This window comes from Hemicordylus capensis, chromosome 1, assembly GCF_027244095.1.
Source record: "Hemicordylus capensis ecotype Gifberg chromosome 1, rHemCap1.1.pri, whole genome shotgun sequence".
Taxonomy (NCBI): Eukaryota; Metazoa; Chordata; class Lepidosauria; order Squamata; family Cordylidae; genus Hemicordylus; species Hemicordylus capensis.
In genome coordinates, this window is record NC_069657.1 from 141,429,880 (window position 1) to 141,448,120 (window position 18,241).

Below are 18,241 nucleotides of genomic sequence, written 5' to 3' on the forward strand. Positions count from 1 at the left end.
GACAATAATCACAGAGTGTTACAGGTGTAACCACAGAGTGTTACAGTTGTAAAAAATCTGAAATGCAACCTGAAAGGGAAAATGTGTTGTGTGCATTTTTCAAATGTCAATTGATGTGTCACTATTTATTTATTTTATTTATTTATCAAATTTGTACACCACCCCAAACTTTCATCTCTGGGCGGTTAACAATAACATGCAACAAGTTAAAACATACAAAAAACTTTCAATGCTTTTAAAAAATGTCCAGAGATGGGGAGGATCGTATTTCAGTAGGGAGCACATTCCACAAACTTGGGGCATCAGCCGAGAAGGCCCGACCCCATGTAGTCTCCAGCCGAGCTGGAGGCAACTGGACCTCTCCAGATGACCTAAATGGGCAGTGGGGCTCATAATGAAGAAGACGTTCTCTTAAATACCCAGGGCCCAAGCCGTTTAGGACTTTATAGGTTATAAACAGCACTTTGTATTTTGCCAGGAAACCAACTGGCAGCCATTGTAGCTCTACCAGCAAAGGAGTGATATGGTCTCTCTGAGATGACCCAGAGATCAACCTGGCCGCCGCATTCTGTACCAACTGGAGTTCCAGACTATGTACAAAGGCAGCCCCATAGAGTGCATTGCAGAAGTCAAGTCTGGAGGTTACCAGCATATGTACCACCGTTTTGAGATTTTTCATCTCAAGAAATGGATGCAGCTGGTGTATCAGCTGAAGCTGATAGAAAGCCCCTCTGGCACCACCTCAATCCGAGATACCAGGGAGAGGTGTGGATCCAGAAGTACTCCCAGACTGTGTACCTGTTCATTTTGGGGAAGTGTGACCTCATCTAGAACAGGTAGATCAAAATCATTTCTGGAGTTCTGACCCTGCACAATAAGTACCTCCGTCTAATCTGGATTCAGATTATCTGGATTTATCATATTTCTATACCACCTGATATAGACATCTCTAGGTGGTATATACAAAGTTAAAACATAACAAAGGTAAAACAATATAAAACAGTTAAAATTCACAAAACAAGTAAAAACAATCTCAGTAGAGTAAAACATATTAAAAATTTAAAATTTCAGTTAAAAGCCTGTGAAAACATATATGTCTTGAGAGTCTTCCTAAAAGCAAGCAGAGAAGGAAATACTCCTATTTCAACAGGGAGTGTATTCCAGAGCCCTGGGGCAGCCACAGAGAAGGACTGGTACTGAGCTGCCACCAAACGAGCCAGCAGCAACCATAACTGGACCTCTCCAGATGACCTTAACAGGTGACAGGGTTCATGACAAAGAAAGCGCTCTATTAAGTACCCAGGATCCAAGCTGTTGAGGGCTTTAATAACCAGCACTTTGTATTTCGTTCAGAAACATATCGGCAGCCAGTGCAATTCTTTTTGAATTGGTGTTATATGGTCCCTTTGTATTGACCCAGAGACCAATCTGGCTGCTTTCTGTACCAGTTGTAGTTTCCATCCAGACTATGTACAAAGGCAGCCTCAGGTAGAACACATTACAGTAGTTAAGCCTACAGGTTCCCAGCATATGTACCACTTTTTTAGGGTCATTTACCTCCGGAAATGTACATAGCTCTTTGGCCCTTAATGTACATAGCCCTTTGGCCCTTACCTCCGGAAATGTACATAGCTGGTGGATTTGTGCCAAGTCTTCTGACCTCCACTTGCACGCTAGTCGTCTACTTTGCAACTTCAGCTACCTTAGTTCTTCAGAGTACCATGGGGCTGACTTTGAAGCAGGTCGGAGAGGAGCTTTGGAGCTATTGTGTCTACAACTCTAGTGTGATCATTATACCATATTTGCACCAGAGGATCGACAGAATTATTACCCGAGCCAACTTGAAACCCTCTCAAGGCTTCTTGGAATCCTATTGGATCCAATAACCTTCTCGGATCGACCAACCTAATGGTTCCTTCACCCTTGCAGAGGTGAGTTGTGGTTGCAAGTCCCAGCTTAACCAGATGGTGATCCTTCCATGACAATGGGGTGATGACAGGGATTCCCCACAAGGAACACCACCCTGATCAGAGCAAAATACCAAATCAAGCATATGACCAGCATCATGCATTGGCCTACTTGGGATAGGCCCATAGTCATCATGGCTGCTATGAACTCCTGAGCCACTCCCGACAAGCTGGTCCTGAAATGGACATTGAAGTCCTCCACCAACAACCTTTGTCACTCCAATGCCAACTCTGCAACCAGTTAGGGACTCCATTGGGCAGTGGGGTGATTGGTACACCATCAGAAATCCCAGTTTATCCTTGGTCCCTAGACTTAGGTACACACATTCAATATAGTTCAATTCCCTGACAAGGATCCTGGTAAAGCAAATGGTATTCTTAAAGACCACAGCACCTCACCTCCCTGCCCACATTCTCTCACACCCTCTACCATGGAATAACTCATCTGGAGAAGCTGGGACCAAACCAGGCCACTAGCCTCTCCCTACCAGGTCTCTGTAATGCATACCAGGTCAGCTCCTTCATCCATGATCAAGTCAGGGATGAGCTTGTCTTATTTTGGACCAGTTGGGCATTACAGAGTAATAAGGTGAGGTTCTCTGGGTTGTTGGCACTGCTCTCAAAGGTTAAAGAGGTGGTAGGCCTGCTGGAAGGGGAAACAGCAATTAGATTTCTGAATTCCCTCTCCACCACTGATTCCCCACCAACACTGGAATAGGTGCTCCAGAGGAGTCTCTCCACCCCTCTGGATAATCCACGACACATACCTGAACCAGACTCAGCCAATTACAAGGCAGCCACAGTGCCTTCTAGGCAGGAGTCTCCTTTTTAGGAGTTCAAAACAATACCTTGCCTCCATCCCTCAGCCCCACCCCTGAAGGCGTCCACCAAAGGCTGGCCCCATTTGGCAGCCAGCTTTGGTGGCCACCTGCAGGCAGCCCACTTGCCGGTGACCTGCTCTGGAGGCTGTGCCCCCAGCACAGCCTTCCTTCTTTTAAGGGCCAAAGAGTTGGAAAAGCCTTACCAAGTGACTCTTACTCAGCCAGTGGGGCAAAGTTGGCCTAGCTGCCTGATATTCAAGCAGTTAGGAAGGGGAGAGGGGTGGGAGAGCCAGCCTTCAGCAAAGCCTTGAGCTGGTTTGCCTACTCTGACCAGAGAGAAGGGGGAGGAAAGTGAGACAGAATGCACACATACCATCGACAAAGAAAACAACCAAGAAAAGTCCACACCAATTCTCATGTATGAAGTTCTAAAGTTCTAAAGTTAGCAGGGATTGGACAAGATGACCTGAAGTGTTGCCCACCTTTGTAGTCACTGCAGGTGGAAGATGTGACAATGACTATGAAAAGTATTTGTTTAGTAAAGACTTTGTCTCCATGAGCACATATGCTCTTTCCTTCTTCTTGTGCACTGAGATGTCTTTCCCTAGTCACATGGGGGATGTGGAATTAGTCCAAAGTGCTCCATGTCAGGTACTACAAATACTACTTAAAATAGTATTTGTCGAACCACCCCCTCCTGCATGACTAGGAAAAGAAAGCCCTACATGTTGGAAAGAGGAAAAGATGTGTGTGATCATAGCGCATACTACTGCTACTACTATTTATATACAATTTTTCAACAAGCAGTTTGCAAAGTGGTTTATGAAGAAGAGGAAGTGGAAGACTAATTGGGTATACTCGGACAAGTATAGTCAGAACTGGTGATAACAGAGCTCGAAAATGTGTAGATAAGATAATTAAAATGATCGGGGTGTGGGGGGTGGAGCACCTTACTGACAAGGAAAAGCTATAATTTCAGGCATTTTTTTCCTAAACAAGTTGTTCTAGTAAGAACTAATCTGCCTATTTTCCTTTCACTATCCCTACAACTGGACTAAATTTGGCCCAAATCAATCAGTCAGTTCACAAGTTATCCCGCTTGCACCTAAAACATTCATGCATCCACCATCTTGAACTGGGGTGGATGACATAACAAACTATGCCATTGAGGTGTCCCTATGTGTCCCTACAATTGCACCTAATTTGTTCCAAATCAGTTCCCACTTGTGCCTCAAACATTCACATGTCTGCCATCTTGAATTAGGGTGGATGGCATTACAAATTGAATTAGGGTGGATGGCATTACAAATTACGTCCTAGTGCCATCCCTGTGTGTCCCTACAGGTGTAGCAAATTTGGTTCAAATATGCTATTTATTGTATATAAATAGGTTAGGCGGTTCACAAGTTAGCCCAATTGTGCCTCCATCTTTATGTGTCTGCCATGTTGAATTTGGATGGATGACATAATCACAAACCATGCCATTGAGGTGTCCTTCTGTGTCACTCACTACAACTGTACCAAATTTGGTTAAAGGTGGTTAGGCAGTTCACAGGTTAGCCCTCTTGCGCCTCAAATGGTCGCACGTCCACCATCTTGTATCGGGGTGGATTATATCATTATAAACTACACCACTGAGGTGCCCCTATGTATGTGTCACTCACTACCCCAAATTTGGTTCAGATCAATTAGACGGTCCACAAGTTAGCCCACTTGTGCCTCAAATTTTTACATGTTTGCTGTCTTGAATTGGGGTGGATGACATCATCACAAACTATGATTTTGAGGTGTCCCTATGTGTTCCTACAGCTGCAGCAAATTTGGTTCATATTGGTCCAGGCATTGTGAAGTTGATAGGGACACACACACACACACACACACACACACACACGGAATGCTGGGTGATCTCATAAGCCTACTACAAAGTAGGCTAAAAAGGTGTCTAAGGTGGAATATAACAGAAGTTTATAAAATTGTGCATGTGTGTAGAAAGTAAACAGAAGTTTTTCCTATTTCATCCTGTCAAACGGGTTAACAGGAGATTCCAAACAGACAAAAGAAAGTACTTCTTCCCACAACACACAATTAATTTATGAAATTAGCTGCCATGGGATGTGGTGATGGTAACTTGCTTAGATGGTTTTAAAGGAGATTAGAAATCTTTGTAGAAGATTGGCTTATCTGTCGAACTTGCACTTCAGAGGCAGAATATCTCTGAATAACAATTGCTTGAGGGGGCAACAGAGAAGGGCTACGGCCTTCATGCCTTTCTTGTGTGCTTCCCAGAGGCATCCGATTGGAGACTGTGGGGAACAGAACCCTGGACTTGATTGACCAAGGGATGCAGACAGAGGGAAAGCTTGAAAAGGGAGGGAATTTGGGGAAGGGAATATAGTTCATTGAAAATAGGCTTTGGAGGGAGTTCAGTGAAATGAGAGGGGATCTCCTCAAACGTTTAAGGCAGGATCTGTGCAGTGCACCCCTGTGATGGATTTTGGACTGACCCAGCAGGGTCTTCTTGTGTTCTTTGACATGATTGCCTCCTGGAAGTTTTTCACACATGGCTTTATGCCTCGGGGTATCTGAAGAGCGAATCTGCTTCACAGCAGATTCGCAAGATGTTTACTTTGTGGGATTAAACTGACAGTTAGCAGATCTTTTTTGTGCATTCCCACCAGTTTTTCTCTAATGACGGGCCAATGGCAGCAACAGCGGTTTTCTAACTGGTAGCCATCAGCAGCTGTGCCCCCCCCCCCACAATATCCCATTACACACAGTGAAGTTATGTGTGGCCTTGATCGGGGGGCACACACAGTGGCAGCTAGAATGTCAGGTGGTGGCAGAAAAAAATCCTCTACTTCCATCACAACACCTGCCACCAAAGTAAAGGGAGGGGGTCCCCAGGAGGGGGCCCACCCAGCTGGCAATGGCAGGTTGCTGACTGAGTCCAGTCCTCCTCAGGGAGGATCCTAGGATAGCTGCCAGTCAGCAGTGGCCCACCTTCAAACACTAGGGCCCTGACGGTTGTCCAAGGATGACACGTGCAGTCTTGGGGCCTGCTTCCATTGTGTTTTCTTTCCCATCCAACAGAAGCAGGTGTGGCTTGTCAGCTCTCCTCCGGAGGGGGGGGGGAGCAGGTGGCTTCTTTAAGGTAAACGGAGCCGGTGCTCTGTGCCGCCCAGCAGCCCCCGCGGTAGGGAATCGCCTCCGCCACTCACCTGGCTCCCGTGGAGGTGAGCCCCCCGCCAGTGGCCAGGTGAGTGGTGGAGGCAATTCCCCGCCGTGGGGGCTGCTGGGCGGCACAGAGCACCGGCTCCCTTTACCTTAAAGAAGCGCCCCCCAGAGGAGAGCTGATGAGCTGCGCCTGAACAGAAGTGGAGCTGGAGGTGGGGAAATGATGCATTTTCTAGAATCTGCTGCCCAAAGTGATTGCTTAATGTTACCTAATGCTAAGGCCTTCCCTAGGCAGCCCAACAGCATAGTGGATATGTGCACATCCTACTCTGAAAGAGCCAAAGAAGACAGGAGTGCAGCAATTCAGTTTTTAAGCCATCCCAAATCCAGAGAGACTGTTCACACATAGCTGTTTCCTATATAAGAAGGAACCATATATCAGGATTATGCATGTATCTAAGATTGCCAGGCCAAGACCTGAGAGGGCTCTTGCAGCTTAGGGACGGTTTTGATTGGTGTGTGGACGTATTTGATATGTGTGGAGATATTTGATTGGTGTGTGGACGTATTTGATGCTGCACCGCATCAAAGGGACATATTTGATTGGTGTCTGGCTTCGCCCATCCCTGTAGCACTTTGATGGGAAAAACAGCACTGAGCAACTATTCATGTCTCTGTCTGACAGAATAGGTGTCAGAGTTCCTTGAGGCTGAGATTCTGCTTACCACTGCCCCTTGTGATGACTTGCTGCACCTCAGCAGCTTTGGAGTCTCCTGGCATTCACATATTGTCCAGATTTAGGTCAAAGTTCCTGTGAGCTATCAGGGAGCACTCCATACATGATTCTGGTTTTTCATTGCACATTGAAGCTTAGCCCAATTTATGTCTGGGGTAAACAAAAAAAAAAATCCACTTTTTGTGTTGTGTTTTTGGGCAAATTTAAAATATCCGATATGCCCCATAACTCACAGTATTTCACCCCTTGTAATCCCACAATAAAGCCTGCTGTCTGGGAAAGACCCAGGCCCTATGATGGCCCCATGTTTGAGGCCAGTTATTTGGTTCCCTGCGAACTGGAAGAGTATAAGAGGCAAGAGCAAGGGAAGTGGTAAAGAAGCTGCTCCTTTGCTCAGGTTAGGAAACTGGGCAGTTGAGCAGTCCACATGCCTGGGGTTAACATGGCAGTGGGGGAGGTGAGGTAAAATGAGGTGGCCGGGATGGGGGGAAGTGAGAGGGAACAAGCCTCAACTGCAGCTCACTGACTGCCCCCGCCCACCTGCTCCACCACTTCTGATAAGAGGCTCCCTCTTTGACACAGACCTTGCCCCATGACTTATTGATACTGGTATATTTATTCTTGATTGCTGCCTTCCTTCCTTGACCAGCCTGGCTTGACCTCTGCCAGGTTTGTCTGCTAACTGTCCGCTCAGCTTGACCTCTAGTGTGTTCCTGACCTTTGGCTATCAATTTTGATTCCTTTATCCTGATTAGTTGCTTGGCCCTCCCGGTCCTAGCTTCTGTCCTTGCACCATCTAGTTGCTGCTGTCCATGGCGCAGCCCAGACAGCAACGGGGACATGGCCGATATGCATTTGTAGGGATGTGCGAACCGGTTCAAATTCGAACCGAACCAGCCATCAGGTTCGAGCTGCAGGTTCGAATTTGAACCAAACTGGGGGTGGTTCGATTTGAACCGGCTTGGACCTCCAAAAGTGGATAGGGTGGTAGCTGGCACCCATGGGTACCTACCACCCAAACCCCAAACCATGAATCCACTCTCATTGCTAACCTTAAAGACACATAAGCTTCAAAAATCTCTTAAAAATCAGCCCTTTGCACAATTTTCAAATAATTCTGGTAGTTTGCTTGCCCCCCTTGGGCACTAACACCCACCACACTCTGCTCTAGGCCACCCCTTTGCCCCCGACATGAAGCTATACTTTTGGTGACACCTCCATGCTTCTTTATGGAGAAAAACCTTAAAGACACGTAAGCTTCAAAAATCACTTAAAAAACAGCCCTTTGCCCAATTCCTTTCAAATAATTCTGATAGCTTCCTTGCCCCCCTTGAGAACTACCACCCACCACACTCCACTCTAGGACACCCCTTTCCTCCTGATGTGAAGCTATACATTTGCTGCAATCCTCATTATTCCCTATGAGGAATTCAAAAATAATTTTAAAATTCACCAATAATCAGAGGAGTGTCTGATTGCCTTGGGGTTTTGTGGATGGTAGGCACCCCTGGGTGCCTACCACCCACCACATATTTGTTCCCCTAGGTGTTCCACAATAGGGGATATGGGCTGGTTCGGGTCCCATTATACCCTATGAGAAAAATAATAATAAAAAATCAAATATTCATAAAAAAATCATAGAAGTGTCCAAATGGTTCGGGGTTTGGGTGGTTGTTGGCACCCATGGGTGCTACACAATAGGCAATAATGGGCTAGTTCGAGTCCCATTATACTCTATGATTAAAAAAATAAAAATAAATTTCAAACATATCATAAAAAATCGTACGAGTGTCCGATTGCTTTGGGGTTTGGGTGGTAGGTACCCATGGGTGCCAGCTACCACCCTACCCATGTTTTAAGATTCAAAACAGTTCTAACCAGTTCAGGTTCGAACCGAACCAGAGGGTGGTTCGAGCAAAACCAAAACCGAACCACCCCCTCCTGGTTCGACCCCGGTTCGAATTCGAACTGAACAGGGCAAACCGGTTTTATGCACATCCCTATGCATTTGTCTTTCCCAAGACTCAGTGATACTTTCACACCCCTGATTGCATTGCATTGCAGTAGAATCTGTAGGAATTTCCTTCCTTCCTTCCTTCCTTCCTTCCTTCCTTCCTTCCTTCCTTCCTTCCTTCCTTCCTTCCATCTCTCTCTCTCTTCTCATTTTCATAATGTTTTATATTTATATCCCGCATTCCCTCCAGGGAGCCAAGAGTGGTGTGCATGGTTATATTTATACCCCAAAACACTCTGTGAGGTAAGTTAAGCTGAGAGATAAGTGACTGTCCCAGAGGCACCCAGTGAGTTTCATGGCTGAATGTGGATTTGAAATCAGGTCTCCTCAGTCCTAGAACAACACTCTAACCACTACACCACACTGGTTCTTCTCGTATCCCAAGCCCACCTCTGTAGATACCCTTGGGAAGAAACAGGATAAAAACAAAGACAGAAATCATTTATAGGAAGACATGTATTGTGGACACTGGGCACAGAGATGGTGACTAATCACCAGCAGAGCCCTGCTTACATCACCAGCTGGGACTCCTGATGCTCTCCACTGTCTCATGATGGAGTAATAAAGGAGGACACTAGAAAGCTCGGCTTCACTTCTGTGCGGACAGATGCAACATTATTGCCATTCACTTGGGAGTTTTGAATCTCCCCAGGACTTTCTTGAAGGCCATCTTCACGTCATTGTTGCGCAAACTGTAAACCATGGGGTTGACCAGAGGGTTGACAACCGTGCAGAACAGAGAAGTCACCTTGTCCCATTTTGGAGTGTGCTGGGAGCTGGGACGGGAATACATGAAGAGAAGGGAACCATAGAAAAGGGAAACAGAGACTAGGTGGGCGGAGCATGTGGAGAAGGCCTTGCGCCTCCCAGCAGCAGAGTGGAGACGTGTGACCACTGCCACTATGCCCACATAGCAGCCCAGGATGAGGGCAGTAGTTGCCACCACACTGCAACCAACAACTGTTGCCAGGATGAGTTCATAGACTTGGGTATCCTCACAGGCCATCTTCAAGAGTGGCGGTACATCACAAAAGTAGTGGTTGATAGTGTTGTCCCCACAGAAATGTAGGCGGAAGGTGTTGCCTGTATGTACAATGGCATTGGCAAAACCAGCTACATAAGACCCAACCACCAGCTGGATGCAGAGCTTCCTGGGCATGGCAGTGGCATAAAGTAGTGGGTTGCAGATGGCCACGTAGCGGTCATATGCCATGGCAGCCAGCAGGAAGCACTCACTGTAGGCCAAGCCAGCAGAGAAGAAGAACTGGGCAGCACAGCCAGCATGGGATATGGCCTTGTTCTTGGACACACAGTCAGACAAGATCCGTGGAGTGTAGACAGTGGAATACCAGATATCTAGGAAGGAAAGGTTGCCCACAAAGAAGTACATGGGTGTGTGCAAGTGAGAATCTAGGTAGATCAGTGTCATCAGGCCCACATTTCCAGTCAGTGTTAGAATATATGATGCTAGGAATAGCACAAAGAAGATGATACGCAGAAGTGGATCTGTTGTGAAACCCACCATAACAAAATCAGTAACAAGCGTGCGGTTGTCTTCCATTCCTATTGTCCCCATAGGATAGGTATTAACGGTTGATAGCAGAAAGAGAAATTCGAGTTTTCCTATTCGATAGTATTACCGTAGGGGTGGACACACTTCCATCTTGTGAAATCTACTGTGTAAGAGCAATCAATTAATATTTGGGTATTTTTTTTAAACAGATGAAGAACACTACAGCTGAAAAAAGCAGTATTTAGCACAAGACCAACCATGGCAGAGAAAACATTTTACTTGCAATTTATTGTTATTCAAGTACTGTATTGTTAGTCAACAACCCTTACTGACCTACTGAAAATCACCAAGAGGTATACCAATAGATTCCCATTTTGTTTCTGTTACTTTCAGTATTTCTGTCATGTTGAAAATTGCATTGAAAATGCCTCTTATCTATTTGGTATTTTGGTATGATTTTGCACATTACCAAAAATGCCTTTCGTTTTTGCTTCTGTAATACAGTAAATGTTCATGGTGCATGGCATGTACATGATAATGTCATTGCAAGCTGCATCATTATGCATCCTTCCAGAACATCATCGCATTATGTGCATTGAGTGTGATTGGCCAATAGAATGCTGACAGAAGAACTACTAGCAGCATTATGATCCCTATAGCAAGGAATACTAGATTTCACAGTGATAAAAGGATAGTTAAATAAGGAGTATAGAAAAAAATTCCAGAGCACCCTTTTCCATGCTAAAATTTCACATGTGTAGAGGGAATGCCAGATTTATTTATTTATTTAGTACATTTTTATACCGCCCCAACCCAAGGTCTCAGGGCAGTTCACAACAAACAAAAATAAAACATTAAAATCAATTAAATACTAAAAACAGTTTAAAACAAATAATAAACAATCCAAAGTTTAAAGAGTTAAAAAGCTAAAAGGCCTTGGTAAAAAGATGAGTCTTAAGACACTTTTTGAAAGCTGCTAGAGATGGGGAGACTCTTCTTCCCACGAGAAGAGCGTTCCAAAGTCTTGGGGCGACAACAGAGAAGGCCCGTCCCTGGGTGGCCACCAGACGACATGAAGGTAGCCACAATTAGTATGATAGTTTATATTAAAATTAGAACTGTACATCCGGTTTAAGAACTCTTTTTGTCCATTAATTGTATGACTCTTAGTCAATTAAATCTGCATGTATACACTGATCAGTGAGTGAACCAATGCTAAAGAAAAAAAGTATTTGTTTTTAGCTGATGCATGAACAATTCACAGCAGGCAGCTTCTTAGAAGATGCATTCCCTCTTTGTGAGAAAAAAGGGCAAATGCCTCTTTATAACCATCTATAAATCCATTTGCCAGTTCACCAGTCCTCTGGTGAGTCTCCAAGTCCTCTGGTGAGCAGGACACCCAGCACCTCAGATCTTCTCACCAGAGGTCTCATTTCCCCTCCATTTTTGAGATGGTAAGATGCAGCAGGAATCCTTTCTGAGCAATAGGAGAGGGCTCCTAATGTTTCTTACTACCTCCATCTCCCACGTGAAATGACACATGACCCACCTCTCCTAAGATTTCTGCCTGTGTGCCAGAAAATGATCTGAAGGAAGAGGGCCGGCTGATGGTGACTGCAAATAATTGCTGGCTAGAATGGCGCAGTGGGGAAATGACTTGACTAGCAAGCCAGAGGTTGCCAGTTGGAGTCCCCACTGGTATGTTTCCCTTACTATGGGAAACACCTATATTGGGCGGTAGTGATATAGGAAGATGCTAGAAGGTATCATCTCAGACTGCGTGGGAGGAGGCAATGGTCAACCCCTCCTGTATTCTACCAAAGAAAACCACAGGAGACTCCATGCACACTCAGAGGCTAGGGCATGCAGCTATGCTGCCGGATGTCGGGCAGAGCACCGCCGCTCTGCGCAGGATTGCGGGCAGAGCACAACGGCTTGCAGGTGCTGCCTAAACACTGGGAAGCACCTGCTTACTAATCCCTGAAGGTGTCTCTCGTCGCCTTCCGGTGCTGTCCTCACCAGATGCTACTGCTAACTAACTAACTAACTATGGTGTTTTGGTTAATCCGTTCTTTGATCAAGGCCAGCTTTTGAATGGTGCTTTTGTTACTTTTAGTCCAGTCCCGGAGTAGAGGCGGGGCTAACAAACATCCAGCAGCAAGAGCGTTGAAAGCAGTCTGCATTTGCCTCTTTGTAAATAATATATATTTTAATTAAGCCATTCATATTCCTGATTCTACTCCACTGCCTTGTCCTTGCTTGCCTCAGCTCTTTTTCAGGGATCCTCAACGTTGGGCCCCCAGATGTTATTGGACTTCAACTCCCATAATCCCCAACCAAAGGCCACTGGGGCTTGGGATTATGGGAGCTGAAGTCCACTAACATCTGGGGGCCCAATGTTGAGGATCCCTGCTCTAGATTCTATACTGATGAGGTAGTAGGTGGGATCATTTTCCTTTATCACAAGAAATAGATTTTCCAGGCTTTCAAGCCAGTGCTCCAATCTAGGTCCCAATGTAGAGTGAGAGTCAAGAATAGAATATTCAGGAAAAGCAGGAAATATAATATTGATAACAAGAAAAGCAGTAGCTCATAAAACTGGAGGAGGAACCAGCCCCTGTTGGAAAAGTATACTGTGCCATTGAATAAAAGAAGCATTCAAAATGGCTGCCACTCCACTCCTTCAGACAGAGCTAAGAGACCATACAGTAGATAAGATGGCTGTTGCACTCAAAAGCAGGTGACAACACAAAGCTTGTGTTATGTTGGAAAGTTAAAGGACTTTGCGCTGTCTCTTGCCTCAGACAGTGGAGGACAAACTAGTAAATCAGAGGGCTAGAGGGTCAAGATATTTGTCATCCCTTCTCCACTGCTCTGATGCTATCCCTTTGAAATGTAGATTGCTAATCTCAGGGGATTCAACTTCCTTCCTCCTTCTCTCTCTTGGTACCTGGCTGCCTACCTTGCAACATGGCAAGTCTCTTGCCCTGCACCATATGTACAGAGAAGATGGAGAATCCAACTGCATCCACTTAGATAGATAGATTAGAGATCCTAAATCCTCACTTTCCTATCTAGAATGGAGTTCCTTAATAAATGCCTTTTATATTGATTTGAAACTATGAATTGGCTCCAAGTTACTTTACTCTCAGCATACACGCATGCCTAACTAAATCCGCTGTGTTGTGCCTCTGTGCACTCTGCTATATTGAGAAAAGGATTCTCTCACCACAGAGAATTTCCAACAGGTTATGGGAGCCCAGTATTTTGAGCTGCGTGTGCTGCAACTAGAGAGTTAGGTTTGTTCCAGGAGATCCATTGAGATCTAGCGTGGACACTTTGAATTGCTAATCTACAGCAACTGCCTTTTGGAGCCGGTGAGGATGTCTACGTACCTGGAGGGAAAACTCAGGCTAACTATTCTAAATGCAGACAACTACTTGGAATGGAAGACCAGATTGAGGATCGCACTGAAAGCAGAAGGACTGCATAACGTTGTTGAGGAGGACCCCTCCGCAGATGGATCCACAAATGCTGAGAAAGCCCTGAAAGAGAAATGGTTGCGCAGAGATGCTCAAGCTCAAGCGATGGTCGCAGCTTCCGTGAGTAAAAATCTGCTTTATAGTATTTGTGATCTTGGAACCTCAAAGCAAATGCTAAACAAGCTAGATTCCTTGCATATGAAAAAGGGCTGGGCATACACCTTTAATTTATGCAAGAAAATGCAAGATCTCCAATATAAAGAAGGGGACTGCTTTTCTACTTTTGTGGGAATGTTGGAAGATTTCTTTTTTCAATTTAGACAAGCAGGAGAGGAATTTACACAGAGTCAGAAGTTGGAAGCTTTGTTCCTAAGTATGCCTGCTAGCTATAGCAGTTTAATCAGGCAATTGAAAACCCACACCAATCTAAGCTTTGAAAAGGCTGTGGAGACATTGAGCTCAGAAACAAGCCGGAGAAACCTTTTGAGCTCACGCTCTGAAAGTGAGTTGGAAAATAACTTTGCTCTTAAAGCAACAATTCATCATTCCAGACGTAACCCGAGATGGGGAGGGAATGCTGCAAAGGGAACCGCATGGGCCCCTCACATTTGCATACAAAAGAGCTGATTACGTCAAAGAAACTCAGCCCAGAGAGAGGCGGGAAACTGCTGCTGAAATGAGGTCACCTGGAAATAAAGCCTTTAGATGTTTTTTATGTAACGAATTATGCCACAGGGTGGTGAACTGTCCCAAGAATCAAACAAAGGCTTCTGATCAAACAAAGGGTTCTAATCAGACAAGAAGGACTGATTCTACTGAAAGAAATATGGATCATTTTAATACAGAAAGATATTCCAACAGAAACAGCAACTATAATGTTAATCTAATAAAAGGTGGTGAGAAGTTTATTTTAGATTCAGGTTCATCCATGCATATCTCTAAAAATCTAAGTTTCTATACTAAACTGTTTGATAGGGATGTGCGTTTCATTTCGGATACGAAACGTTTTGTGTACAAAACAGGCCGTTTCGGCTGTTTTGTAGCCAAAACAAAACACCCAATGCTCAAACCAGAAAATGTTGTAGCCAAAACAAAACGTCCCTGTTTCGGATACAAAATGTTTTGTTGTTTCGACTGTTTTGGAACTCCATTTTACAATCGCAAAAAGTCTTTCTCCTTCAGTCTCCATTTTGAGTTTTGACATCTGTTTGAATTTCCAGCCCACAGACTGGCCTGTGAAAGCATGGGCTGATCTGCTGGCAATTGCCTCCTTATTCCTTTTAAGGAAATTTAAGGGTAAATTTTACCCTCATTGGCTAGTGGGGCAGTGTGCATTTACCCTCATTGCCCAGTGGGGCAGTATGCATTTCATTGTTGTTATTTCACACGGTTGTGTATAGATCAATTGCATTTTGGGCGGGAGGGATGTGGATGTATATGACCTTTGGAAATCTGCCTGATTTTTTCCAAAGCTCTACTGTTGTTAATGTGTGATGTTGATGTTATTTGGGGTGGATTTGGGGCAGAAAGGGGGCTTTGGGGGCAGAAGAGTGGTTCAGGTGGTAGTGCCCCAATGGGTGCCTGCTGCCACCCAGATTCAAAAGGAATAGAGAAAAGGGCTGATTTTTAAAGAATTTCTGAAGTTGACATGTCTTTGGAGCAGATTTGGGGCAGAAAGGGGGCCTGAGGGGCAAAACAGTGGGTTGGGTGGCAGTGCTCCAAGGGGTGCCTGCCACTTGCCCTATTCCAAAGGAATAGGGCAAAGGGCTGATTTCTTAGGAATTGTTGAAGTTTACGCTTATTTAAGGTTCCCCTTCCAGGGAATAAAGGAGGTTTCAGAAGACCCATAACTCCACCTGGGGGGCACTAGGGTAGCCGGGAGCGAGTGGTGGTGTAGTGCACACAGGGTGCTAACCCATGGGGTGCTGGGTTATGTTGTTTCTGAGGTGTTCTGAGTATAGATTCTCTGGTAGCATATGAGATTTTCAATGACAAACCATGAATCCACTCTCATATGCTACCAGAGAATCTGAATCTACACTCAAACATCTCAGAAACAACAGAACCCAGTACCCCATGGGTTAGCAACCCATGGGGGTGGTTGGCACCCTATGTGCTCTACACCACCACTCGCTCTGGGCCACCCTAGTGCCCCCCAAGTGCAGTTATGGGGCAGGAATTATGGAGGTCCATCATTCCCTATGGGGAAGAACTTTACAGACATGCAAACTCCATTACATCTTTAAAAATCAGCCCTCTGCCCAATTCCTTTGAAATAATTCTGGCAGCTTCCTTGCCCCCACTGGGCACTACCACCCACCCTACTCTGGGCCACCCCTTTCCCCCCCAACATGAAGTTATACTTTAGCTGAAACCTCCATTCTTCCCTATGGGAAAAATCCTATACTTCAAAAATTCACCCAAAATCAGCCCTTTGCCCAAATCCTCTGAAATATGGGTGGTAGTTTCCACACATTGGGCACTACCACCCCCACCCACTAGTTTTTCCCTGGGGCCATTTTTCAAAATCCAAAATGTTTCGGATTCAGATTTTTCAATTTCGAACAAAGAACACAATTGGGGTGTTTCGGATTGGCTGATTTCGAACAAAGAACAAAATTGGGGTGTTTCGGATTCGGGCCAAAAACAAAACAGAAAAACAAACAAAACGCACAACCCTACTGTTTGATATTCCTGAAGAGACTGCATATTTGGGCAATAATACTACAATTAAAGCCAAGAAGAAAGGCAAAGGAGTTTTGTATTGAAAATTGCTGGATAGATCTGTTAAGCCATTTTTTCTTAAAGATGTTTTGTATATCCCTGACTTCTCAAGCTCCTTGATCTCAATATCCAAGCTAGAGCAACAAGGCTATGAACTGTATATTAAAAATGGACAATGTGTTGTTACCCAGAATGGAGAAGTTTGCCTTGTAGGCTCTGAATCCCAAGGTCTTTATCATGTGGAAGAGCAATCAAATACAGACAGAGAAAGACCAGCCCAGTCCAAACCTGGGGCATACCAGCCTAATGAAGTGAATCTTGCTAAATTATGCCTGCATGAGAATTGCTTGCGACTTTGGCATAGGAGACTAGGACACAGGAGTTTTGAATCAATCAAGGACATGAAGGAAAAAGGATTAGCTAATGGCATTGATTTTGTACCATGTGACATTGTAACTAACTGTGTTTCTTGCCTTAAGTTCAAAGCAGTAAACCACCCATTTCCAAAGCAAAGTGAAAGGAAGACCAGAAAACCTCTGGACCTGATCCACAGCAACATATCTGGACCACTACCAGCAACCATAGGTAATCAAAAATATTTTCTAACTATAACAGATGATTTCTCACGATACACATGTGTTTTTCTACTAAAGGAAAAGTCAGAGATGCTCGAGAAATTGAAAGGATATGTGGTGATGGTAAGCAACAAATTTGGCTGGAAGCCAAAGATCCTGCGCACAGACAATGGAGGAGAATATATGTCCAATGCTACACAGCAGTTCTTGAGAGAACATGGAATCGTGCATCAAACTATGGTGCCTTACTGCCCGCCCCAAAATGGAATCACAGAATGAAAGAACAGAAGTCTACTGGACAGGGTAAGATGCATGCTTGCTGACGCACACCTCCCACAGAAATTCAGGGGAGAAGGCATCATGACTGGCACATACATACAAAACAGAATGCACACAAAGCCTATAGAAACAACACTTTATGAACTTTGGCATGGTCATAAGCCGTCCCTGACGCACCTGCGTGTCTTTGGAAGCACGGCTTACTCATACATCCCAAAGGAAAAAAGGACCAAGTTAGGGGCTAGGGCCACAAAAGGGATTTTTGTAGGCTACGCAGCACAATCCAAAGCCTACAGAATTCTGGATCCTGACACCAACAGGATAACCATAAGCAGAGCGGTGTGTTTTGAAGAGAATGAAAGAGCTGCACCTTCAGAGGGGGCGTATACCGAAGCAAGCAACCAGACCAAGCACCCTGATGACTGGATTATGCTTCCTGATCTCAGAGGAACTGAGGAGGAGGAGACAGCAGATCCAGAACCAACCACACTCGACACAGAGACCCCCAGTGATCCAACAGACACACCTGAGGTAATGGAAGAGACCACAGAGGGTGAGGTGAGGCGATCAACGCACTCAAACAGAGGTGTTCCAGCTCCGAGGCTGTCCTACCTCGCAAGAACGGCGGAACAACCAGAACCTTCATCATGGGAGGAAATATCCCAGCTACCACAACCAGAAGCCCAGAAGTGGAAACAAGCTGCAATTGAAGAGCTTGAGGCTCTACAGAAAAACAAAACCTGGACTCTTACTAAGTTACCACAAGGAAGGAAAGTTATAGGCTGCAAATGGGTTTTCAAACTCAAACATGATGCTGATGGTGAGATTCAGCGCTACAAAGCCAGATTAGTAGCAAAAGGATATTCACAGAAATATGGAGAAGATTATGATGAAACCTTTGCACCAGTGGTTAAACATACCACAGTAAGGACTCTGTTAAGTATTGCTGCTAGCAA

The 18,241-nt window shown here is 45.0% G+C and overlaps 1 protein-coding gene across 1 annotated transcript; it reads right to left on the reverse strand.

Annotated features, from left to right (window-relative positions):
* Nucleotides 1–9,337: 9,337 nt before the first annotated feature.
* Nucleotides 9,338–10,276, reverse strand: LOC128325097 (olfactory receptor 9G4-like). The gene has a single exon (XM_053250582.1). The coding sequence runs from the start codon at nucleotides 10,271–10,273 to the stop codon at nucleotides 9,338–9,340; it is 936 nt and encodes a 311-aa protein (XP_053106557.1). The 5' UTR covers nucleotides 10,274–10,276.
* Between the last annotated feature and the right edge of the window lie 7,965 nt (nucleotides 10,277–18,241).